The sequence below is a fragment of the Cervus canadensis genome, chromosome 11 (genome assembly GCF_019320065.1).
Source record: "Cervus canadensis isolate Bull #8, Minnesota chromosome 11, ASM1932006v1, whole genome shotgun sequence".
NCBI lineage: Eukaryota > Metazoa > Chordata > Mammalia > Artiodactyla > Cervidae > Cervus > Cervus canadensis.
The window spans coordinates 69,907,814-69,925,282 of record NC_057396.1 but is presented as its reverse complement, the minus strand read 5'-3'; the positions used below and the strand labels follow the sequence as shown (position 1 = coordinate 69,925,282).

The 17,469-nt window shown below is 51.6% G+C and overlaps 1 protein-coding gene across 3 annotated transcripts; it reads right to left on the bottom strand.

Moving 5' to 3' along the window:
• Nucleotides 1-379: 379 nt before the first annotated feature.
• On the bottom strand, nucleotides 380-8,665 carry SLC35C1 (solute carrier family 35 member C1). 3 transcript variants are annotated; one of them, XM_043482375.1, is made up of 3 exons: nucleotides 8,542-8,665; nucleotides 6,179-6,705; nucleotides 380-2,300 (listed from the first exon to the last, which is right to left on the bottom strand). In XM_043482375.1, exons 2-3 carry the CDS (start codon nucleotides 6,672-6,674, stop codon nucleotides 1,741-1,743), a joined length of 1,056 nt encoding a protein of 351 aa, XP_043338310.1. In that variant the 5' UTR covers nucleotides 6,675-6,705; nucleotides 8,542-8,665; the 3' UTR covers nucleotides 380-1,740. The 3 variants fall into 3 exon arrangements, with proteins under 3 accessions (XP_043338310.1, XP_043338307.1, XP_043338309.1); XM_043482372.1 differs by lacking the exon at nucleotides 8,542-8,665 and adding an exon at nucleotides 8,349-8,502; XM_043482374.1 differs by lacking the exon at nucleotides 8,542-8,665 and adding an exon at nucleotides 8,060-8,190.
• Between the last annotated feature and the right edge of the window lie 8,804 nt (nucleotides 8,666-17,469).

Below are 17,469 nucleotides of genomic sequence, written 5' to 3'. Positions count from 1 at the left end.
TCTGTCTGACTCCTACTGCTGCCTCTTCCTTCCTATGTTGCTTTCCAAGCCTCAGTGTCCTCATCTGTAAAATGGGGGAATGAGTGATGGCACCCACCTCAAGGCGTGCTGCAGAGGGCTGTGGAAATGAATGATAGAACAGAGCACTCAGCAGTGTCTTGTCTCTGGCAAGTACCCAGAAAGTGGCAACAATGACCAACAGGAAACTTGAGGTCTGGAAGCAGCTTTGGTCTTTGGATCAACCCCTTGCCTGGAGGGAGAACAGGTTCTGAGAAGGGCTGTTGTGCTAGAACCCCGGCTTGCTGATGGCAGGCTTGAGCCTTTGTTCACAGGTCCCATCCAGATCCTGCCTGTCCCTTCTCACTCCACACACACAAGATGTTTTAGTCCAATTTTTAATTAAATCGCACACAATTCAGGGCATCAAGTCCCACCAACTTCATCAGAAACCACCTGGGAGGGTGGAGGGACTAGAAGAGAGGGGCGGTGAGAAGGCCCTCTCTCCCCAGCCCTTTGCTCCAGGGACTGAAAACACCAGCAGTTACCCCCCAGAAGTTGGGTGGAAGGAAACACCCGACGGAAGGGACGGAGTCATGAAAGCCACGCTGAGGCCTGGAAGGTGGGGGTGAGCGGAAGGGAAGATTCTTTCAGCCTTAAACTCAGGGATGTCTGCAATTGTTAGCAGAACGCCTTCATCTGGATCAGGTTACCACCCCAGCCCTGCGGGAACTGTATCTTGAGGGGGCCCAGCACAGCTGAGGTAGAAAGCTCTGAGCTGACCCTTGCTCCCTCAGCACCTCCTGGGGAGGCACGGCTCACAGAAGCCAAAGGGGGCCGCTGGCTCCACTTCGGGGAGGCTGTTCCCCGAGCCAGGCAGTTGTGCCACGTGGCAGCTGCCCCTTAGGAGCAGGGGAGTGAGGCGGGGAAAACTGGTGTAGGGGATTGGGGGAGAGGGTCACTGACCCTGCTGAGCCTGTGAAGGACGTATCACATTCAAACAGCAGAAACGTGGGGTGCAGACGGCGGGGACAGGGAGCTCTCCCATGATGCCGCCCACCCCCAGGCCATTTCCCAGCAGCCCTGCGGGTGCCAGGACCAGGCTTGGGTACCGCCAACCTTTCACCCCCTTCCATGGGACCTGATGGTCTCATCGCAGAGAAGAGGGAACGTTTGTCCATTTCCTCCCGCATCCCAGCCCATGCTCTCCTCCAAAAGAAGGCTGGTCTGGGGTTGGGGGGGGGCGGTCAAAGCTATGCTACTTGCCTGGGACACAGAGAGGTGAGGTTTCTCAAACCCTAAACCTCTAATGGGATCACAGCCCCATCTCTCCTGAGTGTAAGTGAAGACTGGCTGGCTTTGCCAATGCTGTCCCTTCAAGGTTGTGGCCTGTTCCCAACCTCAAAGGTCGTGTGGAGGTAGAAGGCCCTGGAAGGGGGCATAATCTCTGGCACGAGCCCCTGTCCTACTCCCTGCAAGCTGGTACTCCTCCAGAGAACTTAACTGGCTCTTCTCACGGGGGCATCCCTCCTTCCTATGGGAGGACAAAACCCTGGAACTAGGAAAAGGGGTTGAGATCGGTTTGGCAAGTTTCTGACATCACTGGGAAACACTGGCTCCATGTCAACCACCAGATTCCCATCACGTCTGTAAGGTCACAGTCTCCGGGTCCAGAGAGAACCTTCACTGCATTCAGGGGCGTGCTCCCCAGGGCCTGGGCCGTGCCTGGGTCTCTGGAGAAGCTCACACCTCCATGTTGCTCTTCTCGTTCTCCCTGGGGTGGGGCTCCTCCTGCATCTTCTTCATCTCCCGGCCCCTGACCCAGGTGTAAGCAGAGGAGCCCCCCAGCACCATCATATTGCTCGTCCACCAGAGAAAGCTCTTGGCCTCCTCGTAGTACAGGACGGCCAGCACCGTCTGGGCACAGGCTTTGGCTGTGCCAGACACGTTGTGGGTCAGGGGACTGGTGAACTTGATCTGTAGTCCCGTCACATAGCCGATGGCGAAGCCAAACAGGCCGCCCAGCGTCATCATACCCCAGAAGTGGGCGCTGCCCAGCTGGGGGAAATTGAAGAGGGCCCGGAGCTCCCCCAGCACCAGGAGCAGGGGCAGGAAGAGGACGCAGGCGTTGACGTTGTTGTAGAAGGTCAAGCGCCAGATGCTGCCGTCTACCGCCGGGAGCACCTTCTTGGTGTAGATGGCGTTGAGCGAGACGCAGAGGCTGGCAAGCACGCCGAAGAGGGTCCCCGTCCAAGACAGGGTGCCCTCCGCGCCCTCCTGGTCCACTCCGAGCCAGAAGCCACCTGCAGCAGGCAGAGGGGAACAGCATGGGGAGGAGGAAGGACAGAGAATTTTTGCCACCCAAGTTCACAGACTGTGTCACGCTGATCTCACCATTCCATCCTCCTGGCCCTTCCTGCAAGAAAGGTGTGCAAAGTCTCCACTATGTGCAGAGCATCGCACAAGGGCTGGGGGAGTTAGTCCAGGATAGGAACCCTTCCTTATGGGGCTTGCATTCCGGCAGAGGAGAGAGCCATTAAAACGATTCCTTTCCTAATTACTTCTTTAATTACAATTGTAATGAGCTCCATAAGACAGGACAGGGTGCTGTGAGAGCCCTGTAACTGGATGACTGGGCTGGCCTGGGGCCTTCTCAAAAGCAACGTGTGAAATGGGTTCCGAAGGTTGAGCATGGCTACAGCACTTAGTCGGGGAGGTGACCCTGGGCGAGTGACTTGAGGTCTTAGAGCCTCACTCAGCCTCCTGGTCTGTGACATGGGAGTCTACTGCGGTGAGAAGCACTTGTGGCCCGAGGTCTTTGGAGCTGCTGACTCTTTCCGAGACTCATTTTGTGACACCTCCTATCCATGGAGCCTCCTTGGTGCCCCACTGCCCACCCTCAGCTTGGCATGCTGGGCTCCCCAGGCCCCTGAACCCCATCTCCATGCCACGATCACCCCGAGTCGCCACTCTCATCTCCCTGCTTCTCACACCAGGGTTCAGCACCCTTGATCATCTTCTGAACCAGAAACACTCTCCTCCTTCTTGGGAGATTCCACTCATTCTTCGAGGTCAAAGCCAGCCTCTCCAGGGCTCAAGTCTCTCCTGGAACCGCCATCACCCAGACCTCTTCCTGGCTCCTTCCTGCCTGTGCTTTCCTTCTAGACCCTTGCCTGCCCTGGGCTGCTAGGCACCTGCCCATGGGGACAGTACAGTCTCTCTAGCTTAGACCCCACTTTCCCAGAAGGCAGGGGCTGAAATTTTACACATGTTGTATCTCCTGCCACAGCAGCCGGCCACATGGTTTTGGTGTCAGAGAGGTCTGGACTCCGATTGGGCTCTGTCATTTAAAGGCTGGGTGGCCCACGAAAAGTCTACTTAAATTCTCTGAGCTCCCCTGTCCTTCCACTGTGGACATCTGGGTTCATGTTCTTGACACACCCCACCCCCGCCACCCCCGCAGTCAATCCACTGTCCACCCTGCAGCCAGCATGATCTCCCTGCAGGACAGATCTGCTCAGGTCCAGTCCTGGCTTAAAGCCTCTCTGGGCATCTCCACAGCCCTCAGGAGACAGTCCAGGCTCACTTAACTTGGGCAGCCTCACGGGCACAGCCTGCTCTGGTCCAGCCACGCAGATATGCGGGTTTTTTCTTCTGCCTAGAACGTTCTCTCCTCACTTCTTCCTTACATCCATCTAGTACTTCCTCTGGAATGCCAGCTTAGAACCCTCCCTCCCCGCTCTTCTCTCTCCCCCTCTCCACCCCTGCCAGGGTTTCCGCAGCACCTTTTATGTCCGAGTCACGGCATAACTCCCTGACTGCTGGGCATCAACCCCATGCCCTCCAGGAGTGTGGGACCTGCGTCTACCTTTTCAGAATTTGCTTCCCCAGAGCTCTTGGCACATGCTTGGCTAGTGAGTAATATCTGCTGAGTGAGTGCACGTAGGTTGTTCTGGAGGTGGTCGTGAGGATCAGAGGAGACAAGACTGGGCCGTAAGCACTTGCTGGCAGTGTTCTGTTCTCGGCAGAACCTTTGCAAATGGGTACCCACAGCCTGGTTCTGGGGGCACAGCCAGAGGGCCCCCAGCCCTCCTGCTGGTTACCTTTTGAGTCCAGAAGAGAGACTGCCCCTTTTAAGATTCCAGACCCCAGAGGGAATCTCAGCCAAGAGGGAGCGCGGAATGATACTATCCAAGGAAGGGAGGAGGAGGGGGCCTGGAAAGTCACCTGAGACCCATGTTCCTCCATAAGGAGGAACGGGGGTGGGGTGAGGGGGTGGGGCAACACTGCAGAGAGGAGGCCCAGGCGCTGGGCCAGCAGACAGCATTATCTCCTGGGCGCCTGTCCCAACAGCCAACCAGTGAATGCACTTTCCCAGAAGCTGTCTCACCATCCGCTGCTTTGATTACTTTTCAGACTTGGGCCTAGTTTCCCTAATGACCTCACCAGCCTGCACGCAAATTCGCCAATCAGGAAGTCCCTCCCTCTCCCCCCTCACCCCCCACTCCATAAAGTCAGTGGGGCTGAAGTGGAGATCCCTGGGGCATTTGTCTAAGTGTGGCCTGGGAGTCCATACCAGCTCCCTAGGGGGGGAAATGGGAGCTGCTGAGACGGATCTGCCAGGGGTCTTGGCAGCTGCCCTCGCTCCAACCTCTGCCCTTCTTCTCTCTCCCACCTTGAACCTAGACTGGGCAGGCCTAGGTCCCCCAGTGGCTCAATGAGGAAAACATTTTCTAGGACAGGTGGCATGGGATGGGCCCCTCCCCGCAACTGCTGCAACTCAGCCTGGGGACTCAGATACTAACCAAGATGATGTAGGTCAACCAAGATGAAGTGTGCTGAACCAGGAAGAACCTGAAGAGGTTCAGAGAAAGATTCCATTCCTGGAAGACTGAGCCCCAGGACTCTGAGGGGGTGGGAAGCTGGGGGTGCTCCTACCTAACAGGCTGCAATAAAATACTTTGTGATGAGGGAAATGATCTACCATCTGTGTCATCCAGTACAACAGCCACTGGCCACACGTGGTGACTGAGCACTTGAAATGTGGCTACAGAATCAGGTCACGACTGAGTAACTGAATTTTAAAAATTTCATTGAATTTGAATGGAAATAGACACATGTGGTCAGTGGCTACTGAACTAGATGGCACAGTTCTAACCTCTAGGGCAGGGTCCCCAGCCTCCAGGCCATGGACCAGTATGTCCTGTCAGATCAACGGTAGCATTAGATTAGAAATAAAATGTGCAATAAATGTAATTGGCATGAATTATCCTGAAACCATCCCCCCACCCCCAAGTCTGTGGAAAAACTGTCTTCTACGAAACTGGTCCCTGGAGCCGAAAAGGCTGGGGGCCGCTACTCTAGGGGACAAGAACAGAGCGGAGTGATTAGAAATATAGGCCTGAGGGGCCAGCCAGTTTGAGTGTCCAACCCAGGCTGGATACTTCTTAGCTGTGGGGCCATGTAAGTGACTTAACCTCTCTGGTGTCAGTTTCCTTGTGTGTATGTAGTCGGTCATGGTGATGATAATACCATTCAGGGAATCTCTGGGGAACATAGGAGATGTTGTATGAAAATAATTAACACAATGTCCCCATTAGTAATTTTTATTTTCTGAGGGTCAAGTCTGGGAAGACAGCTAAGTTATCTCAAAGCATCTCCCTTGCCACTGTCTCAGGCATTATTGTAAGCCTGCAAGGTCAGAGGATGATGGTATACACATATTTATTAAGAGATGTAATGTCCTCTAGAAAGAGGACTGGATGAGAAGTCAGACACTCGAACTCTTGAGAAGCAATAGAGTACAGTGGTCAAATGTAAGGAGCCAGATTGCTTGAGATCAGATCCCACCTCTACCACTTATTAGCTGTGTGATCTCTGACAAATCACTCAATCTCTCTGTGCCTTGGTTTTCCCTGTGTGAAGTATAGATTATAATCCCATCTTGTTTGAAGGGCCCTGATTGGGCCCCTAGCTTGCTGGGTGACCTCCAGAAAGTTACTTGCCCTCTCTGGATCCCAGACTCTTCCTCATACGACTGTCAAAACAAGGGAGCCGGGGCAGATAAAGCCCAAAGACGTTTGACAGGGTTGTTCTTTAGGGTTTCAGCTCCCATCCTCCCCCAATCCTTCCCCCCTCAACCCCCCGCGCCCACTCCCTGCGTCCCTGGCTGGCCACTCACCGATGATGACGCTGCAGGTGAGCAAGGCGTAGAAGGAGGTGGTTTGCTTGAGCAGCAGGTAGGAGAGCAGCACGTTGAAGACGGTGGTGAGTGAACGACCCACGTTGTAGAAGGCCACACCCACATACTTGAGGCAGAGGTTATTGAAGGTGATCATGCCAATGAAGACGGCCGACAGGGGCAGGACGCTGCGGGCTACCTTGAGGTCCAGGTGCAGGGCGGGGAAGTCCACGGTACCAGGGCAGCAGGTGGCCAGCGAGCTGAGGCCTTTGCACAGCAGCACGGTCACCAGGCACTGGTAGAAGGTGACGAAGATGGGGGTGTCCAGCCGCAGGGAGGGGCTATCCAGCAGGTACTTGTTAAGGAACACCATGGAGATGGATGTGATCCAGTAGAGAGAGACGACCAGGGCGATCTGCAGTGCCCGCAGCACAAAGGGCTTCTCCTGGCTGGCCTCTGCCTCTCCGGTGGGGTCGGAAGTCCCCATCAGTGCCATATGCAGGATTTTTGACCGCTTCAGAGAGGCCCTGTTCATGGTAGCAGAGGAGTTGGGTCAGCTTACAGCCAGACTGATTTCCTGGAGTACAGGGCAGCGAGCTCACATCTGCTTTCTGCAAACTGAAGTCCTCAACTGTCACATGGCGGGTGGCCTGGAGGCCTCCCACTTTTCTCTCGGATGGAGAGGTTCTGCTCTGGGATGAGCTCCACCACCTGCTCCCACCCTCAGGGGGCTCATGAGACAAGACAGGGGAAAGGTGCCTGATGGGCTAAGGTTGGACAGAGATGACAAGTTAGGGGAGAAGGGGCTGGAACCGAGTAGGGAGGAAATCAGCGGGAAGTGGGGGAGGGGAGGAATGGAAAGAGAAGGGGGAGCAGGAGAAACGCTGGGCGAAGGGGCTTCAAAAGGGCGGGGGACAGCGTGAGGAAGAGGTGCAGAGAGAAACAGGCATGGGCTGCTATGGGAAAGAAAAGGTTTGCAGGGCGAGAAGCGGGGGGGGCATGCAAGGAGCTGAAAGGAGGGTGTGCGGGGGGTTTTGGAAAGAGGGTGCAGGCGAGGTAGGGGGCGCTCAGGGCCTGGGTCCTCAGGACCCGCCGTGGATTGGGTCGGTACAAGCCCGCGGCGCGCGGTCTTCCTAGGCTCCAGCCTTCCACTCGGCCCCGAAGCCTGCCGACATCCGAGGCCCCTCCCCCAGGGGAGGCGGGCCCAGGACTCATTTCCTGACACGCCCCCAACACCCTCCTTAAAGAGCCCGCGCGCCCGGCATCTCCCATAAAGCCACAGCCTCGGAGAAGTGGCTTTCCGAGTCTGGCTCGCGGCGGGCCCCTGGCAGCCGGTGGGCGCTCCCCGCCCGCAGCTGGTGGTGCTGGGTGTTGGATCTCGGTAGCCGCGGAAGGGTCCTGTGGGTGCTAGAACCTCGGCCCCCTTCCAGCAAGCCCTCCCTCCCTCCCTGCTCCATCTCCTCGAGCGGCTTAACTCCCTCCGACTCCGCTCATCTGCAGGGCCATCTTGCCCCTCATCCCCGGGCAGGACCGCGTCTCCAGAGCCCTGGCACCACCCCGAGTCCCCGGGGTCCAGAGAACAGTGGCCTCGCCGCATCCCTCCACCTATCCACGCTCACACTTCCGAAACCTTGTTGCAGTGGCCTCCTTCTCCCTACTTTCAAAGCCCCCAGCCCTCTCCCGAGCCTGAAACCCACCACCCACCCCCAGCAACGCCCCTACCCCATATTCGAGGCCCGCCGGGCGGCCCGATCCGACCCTCAAGGCAGCGCCCCACTCCCCCTCCCAGAAAGCCACCCCCCCCGCCCCAGGCCGGGCCCAGCCGCAAGCTCCCGCCCCGGGGCTGGCGGTCCCTAGCCGCGAGGCGACCCCGGCGCTCACCTCCTCTGCTCTGGCCGCCAGCCCGCGCCGCCTGGCGCTGCACCTGCCGCGCCGCGCCCAGGGCCTCGCCCTCGGGAGATTACTTCCTGCTCCCAGCCCCGGGTGTGGGCGCCGCGCCAGTCTCGCCAGCCAACTCCCCACGTGGAACCGGGTCGGCCGCAGGGCGACCCAGGCCGCAGCCTAATCTTGGCTGCGAGTTATCCCGCCGGTCGTGGGAGCAGGCCCCTTTCTCTTTTCAAGGCCACCCCAGACCCGGGTATCCCGCCCGGGATCTCCCACCACTCGTTACCGCGGCTTGCAGGTCCCAGTACCCTGCTGCATCCGTGACCCGCTGCCAGGCGCCCGGCCTGTGCTTCCAGAAATATGTTCGGGGGAACAGCCGAGATTCTTCCCGCCGGCAGTCCGGCGGTTAGTGGAAGGTCCCCCTCCCCCTCCCAGGGACGGGGCCTGGGAAATGGTCGCCAGCCTGGGCCATCACTCACCAGGCAGCCGGGAGGACTGGTTCCAGAAAAGGACTGGTTCCAGAAGCCGGGAGGACTTCTTCCTGGTTCCCGCTCTAGCCACTAACGTTGGGTAGCTCACTTCTCCAGAGTTACTGTCCTTAAAACTAGGAGGCTGGACTTTGCCAGTGGGTCTCAACCTCCTAGCTGATATGGTTGAAAGTAAGGACTGCTATTTGTTTGTAGTATTTCAAACACCATTTGATTAGTCCTTTTTGATTTGTGAATGAGAAGTCTGAGATTTACTTGAAAATACTCAGTATTCTCAAGACCATCCCGCTCCCTGGCAAGAAAACCCCAAAGGTTGATAGATAAAAGGATATAGGCAGTTGTTGAAGTTAGGCTTAGGTCCATGGAGGGTACAAGAGTCTCCTTACTTCTATGTACATTTGAAAATTTCCATAATAAAAAGGTAAAACCTATGGAGTGCATTTAGAGTCTTACTTGCTCACTGTATAAACCCTCACTAGGGTTTCAAACAGCCTGTGGTGGGCTATGGGAACTGGAGAGGTTGCAATGGAATAAACACGGACCAATAGCCCCAGCCAGTGCAGACCTCCCATGGTGAGCTCTGCCCCTGGCCTGTCCTCTTCCTCCTGAAATGGGACTTCCTGCTTCCTAGTTATGGGCAGGTCTCTAGGTGGAGGATACCTGTTTGATCACTTTGTCACCTTGGGGATCAAATCACCCTTTGGGGGAAGGAAAGGCTTAAAGGGACTGAGCTGGTCCTCTGACTTGGAGAGTCTCATTTCAGGGCTTAACATTAAAGGGTGTGGGTTTTAGTTTGTGAAAAGCAATCCCTAAACCTACTCTTCTCTCTTAGGCCTGATATTTTGACGGTGACAGATACTTTAGTGACAAACAGGGCAAGCTTGTCTCTGAGAGGTTGTGGTTTCCTGGAAGGGCCCTTCAGCTTGGCAGGTTCAGTTCAGTTGCTCAGTCGTGTCCGACTCTTTGCAACCCCATGGACTGCAGCATGCCAGGCTTCCCTGTCCATCGCCAACTCCTGGCATCTACTTAAACTCTTGTCCATTGAGTCGGTGATGCCATCCAACCATCTCATCCTCTGTCATCCCCTGCTTCTCCCATCTTCAATCTTTCCCAGCATCAGGGTCTTTCCCAATGAGTCAGTTCTTCGCATCAGGTGGCCAAAGTATTGGAGTTTCAGCTTCAGCTTCCAATGAATATTCAGGACTGATTTCCTTTAGGATGGACTGATTGGATCTCCTTGCAGTCCAACAGACTCTCAAGAGTCTTCTCCAACACCACAGTTCAAAAGCATCCATTCTTCGGCGCTCAGCTTTCTGTATAGTCCAACTCACATCCGTACATGGCAGGTTAACAGGGATTAATTTATCTGATGAATGTGCCGTCACCTGGATCCCCTAGGGCAAAAGTATATGCTCTTTATAGGCCTGATGCACTTCACTGAGAGAGACCCAGGGACAGTCTACGCTGGATGTTTGGGGCACAGTCTGAGCTCTCCAGGGGCCAGGAGACCAAGGTGTATCCCTGTGTCCAATCCCTCCCCATATGCTGCATCTGAAATTCCACCATTATCAGCATTCCCTTGATTAAGGTTGTGATAGGCCAGTACAGTAAGCCTCACAGACCCCAATCCTTTTAGCTTTTCATAGGGAAAGGAGCAGTGGGGATGTTTCTTAGAGATCTAAGGCCTTAGGAGCTGTGCACTTTGCACAAACTGCTTTTGAGTTGTTTTTAAGGAATGTTAATTGTTTAACCCATTTATAAAGGGTGAAGTTTTAGGTTTTGTCAAGAATAATTATCCAGGGTGTGAACTTGGTATGAGGCAGGTCAAAAGGTCATTAATGTGGCAGTGGGACCATTTATGGGTGTGGTTGGTCCTATTTTCTTAACCTTGATTGGGAGCCACTAATGATGTCAGAAGGAGACAATACCTACCAGTCAGGGTGAACAGAACTAACCTCCCAGGTATGGGGGGGTCAGTGGATTGGTACCAGGAGGGCCTGAGTGCTCCTGGCAATACACAGGTATTGACTGTCTCAAGCCTGAGTTCAGCAAGGACTCCTGAGCCTGTTGTATGTGGTGGTCATTACTAATTTTCCACCAAGATTCATTTCCCATTTGTCCAAGATAATTGTATGGTTGCCCAGCCAGAGGGCACATTTCTCAGGCTCCCTTGTGGGTAGGTGAACCACCACGTGACTTTCTGGATTGGGGATGGAGGTGATGTGTTGTATGTTCCAAGTCCAGGCCTTAAAATGTTAGGTGGGCACTCCTCCATGTTCTCTCCTCCTCTTCCTATAACCCGAGACCTAAATGTGCCTATCACCCAGCTGTTACCGTGGCATGCATGCTTTTAGAGGCTGTTGGCGAAGGATGATGGAAAGAGCCAGGGTTTCTGATTGTGTGGAGTGGAGCCACCTGCCAACCTGCCCTGACTGCTTTGAGACTGTTCTAGGAGAGGGGGATCAACGTACATCCCTGAATCCCTGATGTCGTTATGAAGGGATCTCTTTGTTACAGCAATGAGGCCTTTACCCAATACTGACCATAGCCTGGAGAAGGCAATGGCACCCCACTCCAGTACTCTTGCTTTGAAAATCCCATGGACGGAGGAGCCTGGTGGGCTGCAGTCCATGGGGTCACTAAGAGTCGGACACGACTGAGCGACTTCACTTTCACTTTTCACTTTCATGCATTGGAGAAGGAAATGGCAACCCACTCCAGTGTTCTTGCCTGGAGAATCCCAGGGACGGGGGAGCCTGGTGGGCTCAGACTATGGGGTCGCACAGAGTCGGACACGACTGAAGCGACTTAGCAGCAGCAGCAGCAGACCATAGTCTATATGCCTTTCTCCTCAGATACATGTGTATTCTCTAGACAAAATTGGGGCTTCGCTGGGGGCTCAGACAGTAAAGAATCTGCTTGCAATGCAGGAAACCTGGGTTTGATCCCTGGGTTGGGAAGATCCCCTGGAGAAGGGAATGGCTACCCACTCCAGTATTCTTGCCTGGAGAATCCCATGGACAGAGGAGCCTGGTGGGCTACAGTCCATGGGGCTGCAGAGTTGAACACAACTGAGAAGCTAACCCTTTCACTTTTCTTTTTAGGCAAAATTAAGAAGGCATGACATTGCGAGTCTGACCCCTCTCTCTCTTGCTTTCTCTCTCTCTCTCCATTGATCATCTATCCATTCATCCATCCATCCTGTCCCTGTCTAGGACATGATACAATTCCCACCACAGTAGCTACTCAGCACCTCTTTGTGGAATGAATGGAAGTCACACCACCACTAGTGATACCTGATTTAAGACCTATGGTTCTATGCCCTGAAAAGCTTAAAAGGCTTCTCATTCATCCTGTGTGTGATTCAAAACAAACATCTGTCCTCAACTGTAAAATAATGTAAACAGAGAAGAAAAAAGTTCAGATTTTTTTTCATGACTGGAATGTTTTTTGGAGTGTTCCAGGGGAAAAAAAAAGCTTTTCCTTTGCTGGTACTCATTGCCCATCCCAGGGGTTGGGAACTTTTTTCTGTAAAGGACCGGAGAATAAATATTTTAGACTCAGTGGGCCATATGGTCTTTGTCACAGCTATTCTACACTGCTATTGTAGTGTTGTAACAAACAGGTGTTGCTATGTTTCAATAAAGCTTTCTAAAAATAGGCCATGAACTGGATTGGCTCACTGGTGTAGTTTGCTGACCCCTGGTTCACCCTCTATTAACTTAACCTTCTTTCTTACTAACATTACCCATATTTTATTTGTATGCCAATGTGTCTACCTAAAAATACTCACCAGACCTCCTTGCAGCTAGATGTGGCCATGTGACATACTTTTGACCAAAGAGTTATAAGCTGAGAATTTCGGGAGAAGCCTTTGCTTTCTTATGTAAGTAGTCTTTATTGCTTCTTTTTCTTACGTGTTCTGTCTATAATGCAGACATGTGGTCTGGATGGGCAGCAGCCACCTTGTAACCATGAGACAAGAGATAGGAGGAAAGCAAAGGATGGCAGGCAGACATGTGGAGAGTGCCTGCCCGAGTCCCTTAGAGCCTGGAGGAGCCACCATCCGGCTCTGCACCGCCTGCGCTTTATTGCAGGAGATGAATAAGCCCCTGTCAGTGTGCCTTACAGCAAGGTCCAGCTATATCAGGTAACTCTTTTATTGCTGGAACTCACATCTAAGATTCCAGTAAGGCCTGGGGTTGGGTGGTACTAGGTCTGAAGCTCCAAGGGAGGGGACACAATTATCAGGGAATGAATACGAGCTGCAGAGTTGGAGGCCGGCTGGAGAATTTGAAAGGCAGGGCTTGTTTGCTAGACAGGGCTTAGGAGTGGCAGAGCCGGGCAAATCCCAAAGCATGAGATGCATGGCCAGGGGACAAAGGACTGTTAGCAAAGAAGTTCCAGTGTGGGAGAGGGCGTTCTGTAGACGAGAGTAGGAGAGTTGAGGATTAGCAAGAGCTGGTTCTCTGTAACGATTACCATCTACCAGAGACGGCTCCTTTATGCTAGGGGTCTGGCTTCTGGGAAGCACCTAGCTTGAGATCGTGCAGGCCTTTTTGGTTTTTGTGAGATCTAGGATAGCCAAAAGCATTACTTTCCCAAGCTCCTGTAACATGCACCTGAGTAATCTCCAAGCCAGAGGGATGATTCCCCAGGTTAGGTGTGAACCTGTGGGGAGTGAGTGACAGAACCAGTCCTGCCCGGTGGAGGGTGTTTTACCAACACTTAACCCTTATTGGAGGTGGCTCCATGCCGGGATTTTCCACATGCAACCTGGCAGTCCTTGCAACAAGGCTGCTTGGGACGCTCTCTTGTTTTAATCTCTGTTTTACAGATGAGGAAAGTGAGGCCCCAGACATGAGGGGTCACTCGCCCAAGGCCACCCAGTGAGAGGGAAGAGTTGGATTTAAACCCAGACTAGTCTGATCGCTGAGCTGAAGTTTATTCTGTTGCCTGAGCTCAGCCCCTGAAGCCTGGTTTCCTGGTCGGTCTTGCAGTTGGTCTCCTGGGTCACTGGTCCTATGGGGTGACCTATGGGGTGATCCTGGCATTACTGCCCTCTGTCCTGCAGTTTGTTGAAGGGCAGATGTGTGCCTCAGGGAACGTGCCGTGCTGTCTCTAGAGAGCCCTCTGGTTTATCCACTATTGGATCTTTTTTTTTTTTTTTGATCTTTTTCTCTAACTTTTTCACCTATTAGTTTCATCTCCCACATGAATTGTAAAGTCCCAGTGGCAGAAAGCATGTAGCTAATAGGTGTATATCATTTTCAGGCCCTGCTCTGGGCCATGCCCTGGCCTCAATACTGCATGGACTAATTTCTCTAGCCTCATGATAACTTTTTGAGATGCTATATTATCCTATTTTATGGAAGAGGAAACTGAGATCCAGGGAGACAGAGTAAATCACCTAAGGTCATAGGAGCTTGTAGATAGCAGAGCTGGGATTTGAATCCAGGCCGATTGACTTACTTAACTATTAATGTTTTACTGCCTGTCTTTGAGTGTATAGCACTTTGTGGTTTAAAAAGCATTTTCAAACACATTAAAAAAAAAGTGTTTAGAACATTAGAGCCCCAAAGTGTGTCAGAGATCATCTATTCTAAACCCCTCACATTACAGAGAAGGAAACAGGTCCAGAGAGGGGCAGATTATGAAAAGGTGAGACAGCCACTACTCTCCTGGCTGCTGACAACCCTGCAGATGCCAAGCTCCGTCACTGGTCTGGAGCTCCGTGAGCACAGGGGCTGTGCCACTGGGCACCTTTAATTCTTCAGCACCAAACACAGACATAGTAGGGGCTCAGGGAGTGTGTGTTAAATGAATATGAGTCTAAGATGATCAACATTGATAATTATCAGTTCAGTCGCTCAGTCATGTCCGACTCTTTGCGACCCCATGGACTGCAACACGCCAGGCCTCCCTGTCCACCACCAACTCCCAGAGCTTGCTCGAAGTCTTGTCCATCGAGTCGGTGATGCCATCCAGCCATCTCATCCTCTGCTGTCCCCTTCTCCTCCTGCCCTCAATCTTTCCCAGCATTAGGGTCTTTTCCAATGAGTCAGTTCTTTGCATCAGGAGGCCAAAGTATTGGAGCTTCAACATCAGTGCTTCCAATGAATATTCAGGACTGATTTCTTTTAGGATTGACTGATTTGATCTCCTTGCAGTCCAAGGGACCCTCAAGAGTCTTCTCCAACACCACAGTTCTAAAGCATCAGTTCTTCAGTGCCCAGCTTTCTTTATGGTTCAACTCTCACATCCAAACATGACTACTGGAAAAGCCATAGCTTTGACTCGACAGACCTTTCTCAGTGAAGTAATGTCTCTGCTTTTTATTATGCTGTCTATGTGGGTCACAGCTTTTCTTCCAAGGAGCAAGCATCATTTAATTTCATGGCTGCAATCACCATCTCCAGTGATTTTGGAGTCCAAGAAAATAAAGTTTGTCACTATTTCCATTGTTTCCCCATCAATTTGCCATGAAGTGATGGGACCGGATGCCATGATCTTTGTTTTTTGAATGTTGAGTTTTAAGCCAGCTTTTTGACTCTCCTCTTTCACTTTCATTAAGAGACTCTTTAGTTCTTCTTTGCTTTCTGCCATAAGGGTCTTGTCCATGAGGGTGTCATCTGCGTATCTGAGGTTATTGATATTTCTCCCTGCAATCTTGATTCCAGCTTGTGCTTCATCCAGCCCAGCGTTTTGCATGATGTGCTCTGCATAGAAGTTAAATAAGCAGGTGACAGTGTACCGCTTTGTCATACCCCTTTCTCAATTTTGAACCAGTCCATTGTTCCATGTCTGGTTCTAACTGTTGCTTCTTGACTTGCATACAGATTTCTCAGGAGGCAGGTAAGGTGGTCTGGTATTTTCACCTCTTAAAGAATTTTCCACAGTTTGTTGTGATCTACACAGTCAAAGGCTTTGGCATAGTCAATGAAGCAGAGGTAAATGCTTTTTCTGGAATTCTCTTGCTCTTTCTATGATCCAACAATGTTGGCAATTTGATCTCTGATCCCTCTGCCTTTCCTAAATCAGTTTGAACATCTGGAAGTTCTCAGTTCACAAACTGTTGAAGCCTAGCTTGGAGAATTTTGAGCATTACATTGCTAGCATGTGAGATGAGTGCAATTGTGCGGTAGTTTGAACATTCTTTGGCATTGCCTTTCTTTAGGATTGGAATAAAAACCGACATTTTCCAGTCCTGTGGCCACTGCTGAGTTTTCCAAATTTGCTGGCATATTAAGTTCAATACTTTAACAGCATCATCTTTTGGGATTTGAAATAGCTCTACTGGAATTTCTTCACCTCCACTAGCTTTGTTTGTAGTGATGCCTTCTAAGGCCCACTTGACTTCGGACTCCAGGATGTCTGGTTCTAGGTGAGTGATCTCACCACTGTGGTTATCTGGGTCATTAAGATCTTTTTTGTATCGTTCTTCTGTGTATTCTTGCCACCTTTTCTTAATATCTTGTGCTTCTGTTAGGTCCATACCATTTCTGTCGATATTATCAGGGAAATGCAAATCAAAACAACCATGAGACGTCGCCTCACAAATGACTATCATCAAAAAGAAGACAAATAATGAGTACCACTGGGGAGGAAATTGATACAGTAGGTTTGTGAAAAACAAAATTAAAAACTCTTGCCTGACTGATGAATGTCTTGATAGCAACAACTATCAAGTCTTTTCTCAGTCTTGGCTGGGGATGACAGGAGAAAGGATACCGGCTGCTAATTGAATGCATAACCCCCCAGCAGACCTCAAGGCATAGTAGAAATCTCCTTAGACTTCTAGTTTGGGGCCTGGTATCTACAATCTTTTGACTTTGGATAATTCTCTCCACCTCTCTGGACCTTTGTTTTCCTATCAGTAAAATGGAGAGGAGCCAGGCTTGCTGGTCTCTAAAAGAAGAAACTCTGACCCTTGTCCTAGATGGTATGTGGAGGGATGGGGGAGAACTTGTTGAAGCAAAATGGAATATATTGGCTAATGTTACTGAAAAGTCTCGGGGGAGTGGCTGGCTTTAGGTGAGCTTGACCCAGAAGCTTGTGCATGCTGTGCCGAGTTGCTTCAGACATGTACAACTCTTTGCGACCCAATGGACTGTAGCCCGCCAGGTTCCTCTGTCCATGGGATTCTCCAGGGAAGAATACTGAAGTGGGTCGCCATTCCCTTCTCCAGGGGATCTTCCCGATCCAGGGATCAAACCCATATCTCCTGTGTCTCCTGCATTAGCAGGCGGGTTCTTTATCACTAGTGCCGCCTGGGAAGCCCCCAGCAGCCCAAACAATGTCATCAAACAGATCCTGGTCTAGGCTCTTCTCCAAGCGTTGCCTTTGTTCTCAGACTCCATGTGATGGCAAATGGCTTTGGGCATTCCAGACCTCACACCATTCAGGTTTTTTTTTTTTTTAAATAGACTTTATTTTTTAGAGCAGTTTTAGGTTCTACCAAGTTTGAGCAAAGGTACAGAGATTTTTATAAACTCCCTCCCCTACACATGTACAGCTCCCCATCATCAATACCCCCCACCAGAGTGGTTCCTTTGTTAGAATCCATGAATCTACGTTGATACATCATTATCACTCAGAGTCTGCAGTTTACATTAGGGTTCATTCTTGTTGCTTTATATTCTGTGGGTTTTGACATATGTGTATATGTATAAAGACATATCTACCATTATAGTATCATATACAATCATGTCTCTGCCCTAAAAAGTATCACTCAAGTTTAAGTCTGGTGGGAAAAAAAAAATCAAGTTCTCAAAAGCCTTAAAGTTTGCTCTGATTGGTCCGGCTCTGGTCACATGACCACCCTAGATCAATCATTGTGACCAGGTAGCTAAATCCAGCGTCTGGCTTAAGCCCTGCATAGCAAGCTCCAGCACTGGACCCAGATCAGTTGATCTGAGA

Coding starts and splice junctions, on each gene's coding strand:
- SLC35C1 (XM_043482372.1), bottom strand. CDS start 8,380: ATGCAGCAGGGTACTGGGACCTGCAAGCCGCG. Junction 6,706..8,348: donor ACTGGGACCTGCAAGCCGCG/GTAACGAGTGGT, acceptor TACCATGAACAG/GGCCTCTCTGAAGCGGTCAA. Junction 2,301..6,178: donor CACCTGCAGCGTCATCATCG/GTGAGTGGCCAG, acceptor TGCCTGCTGCAG/GTGGCTTCTGGCTCGGAGTG.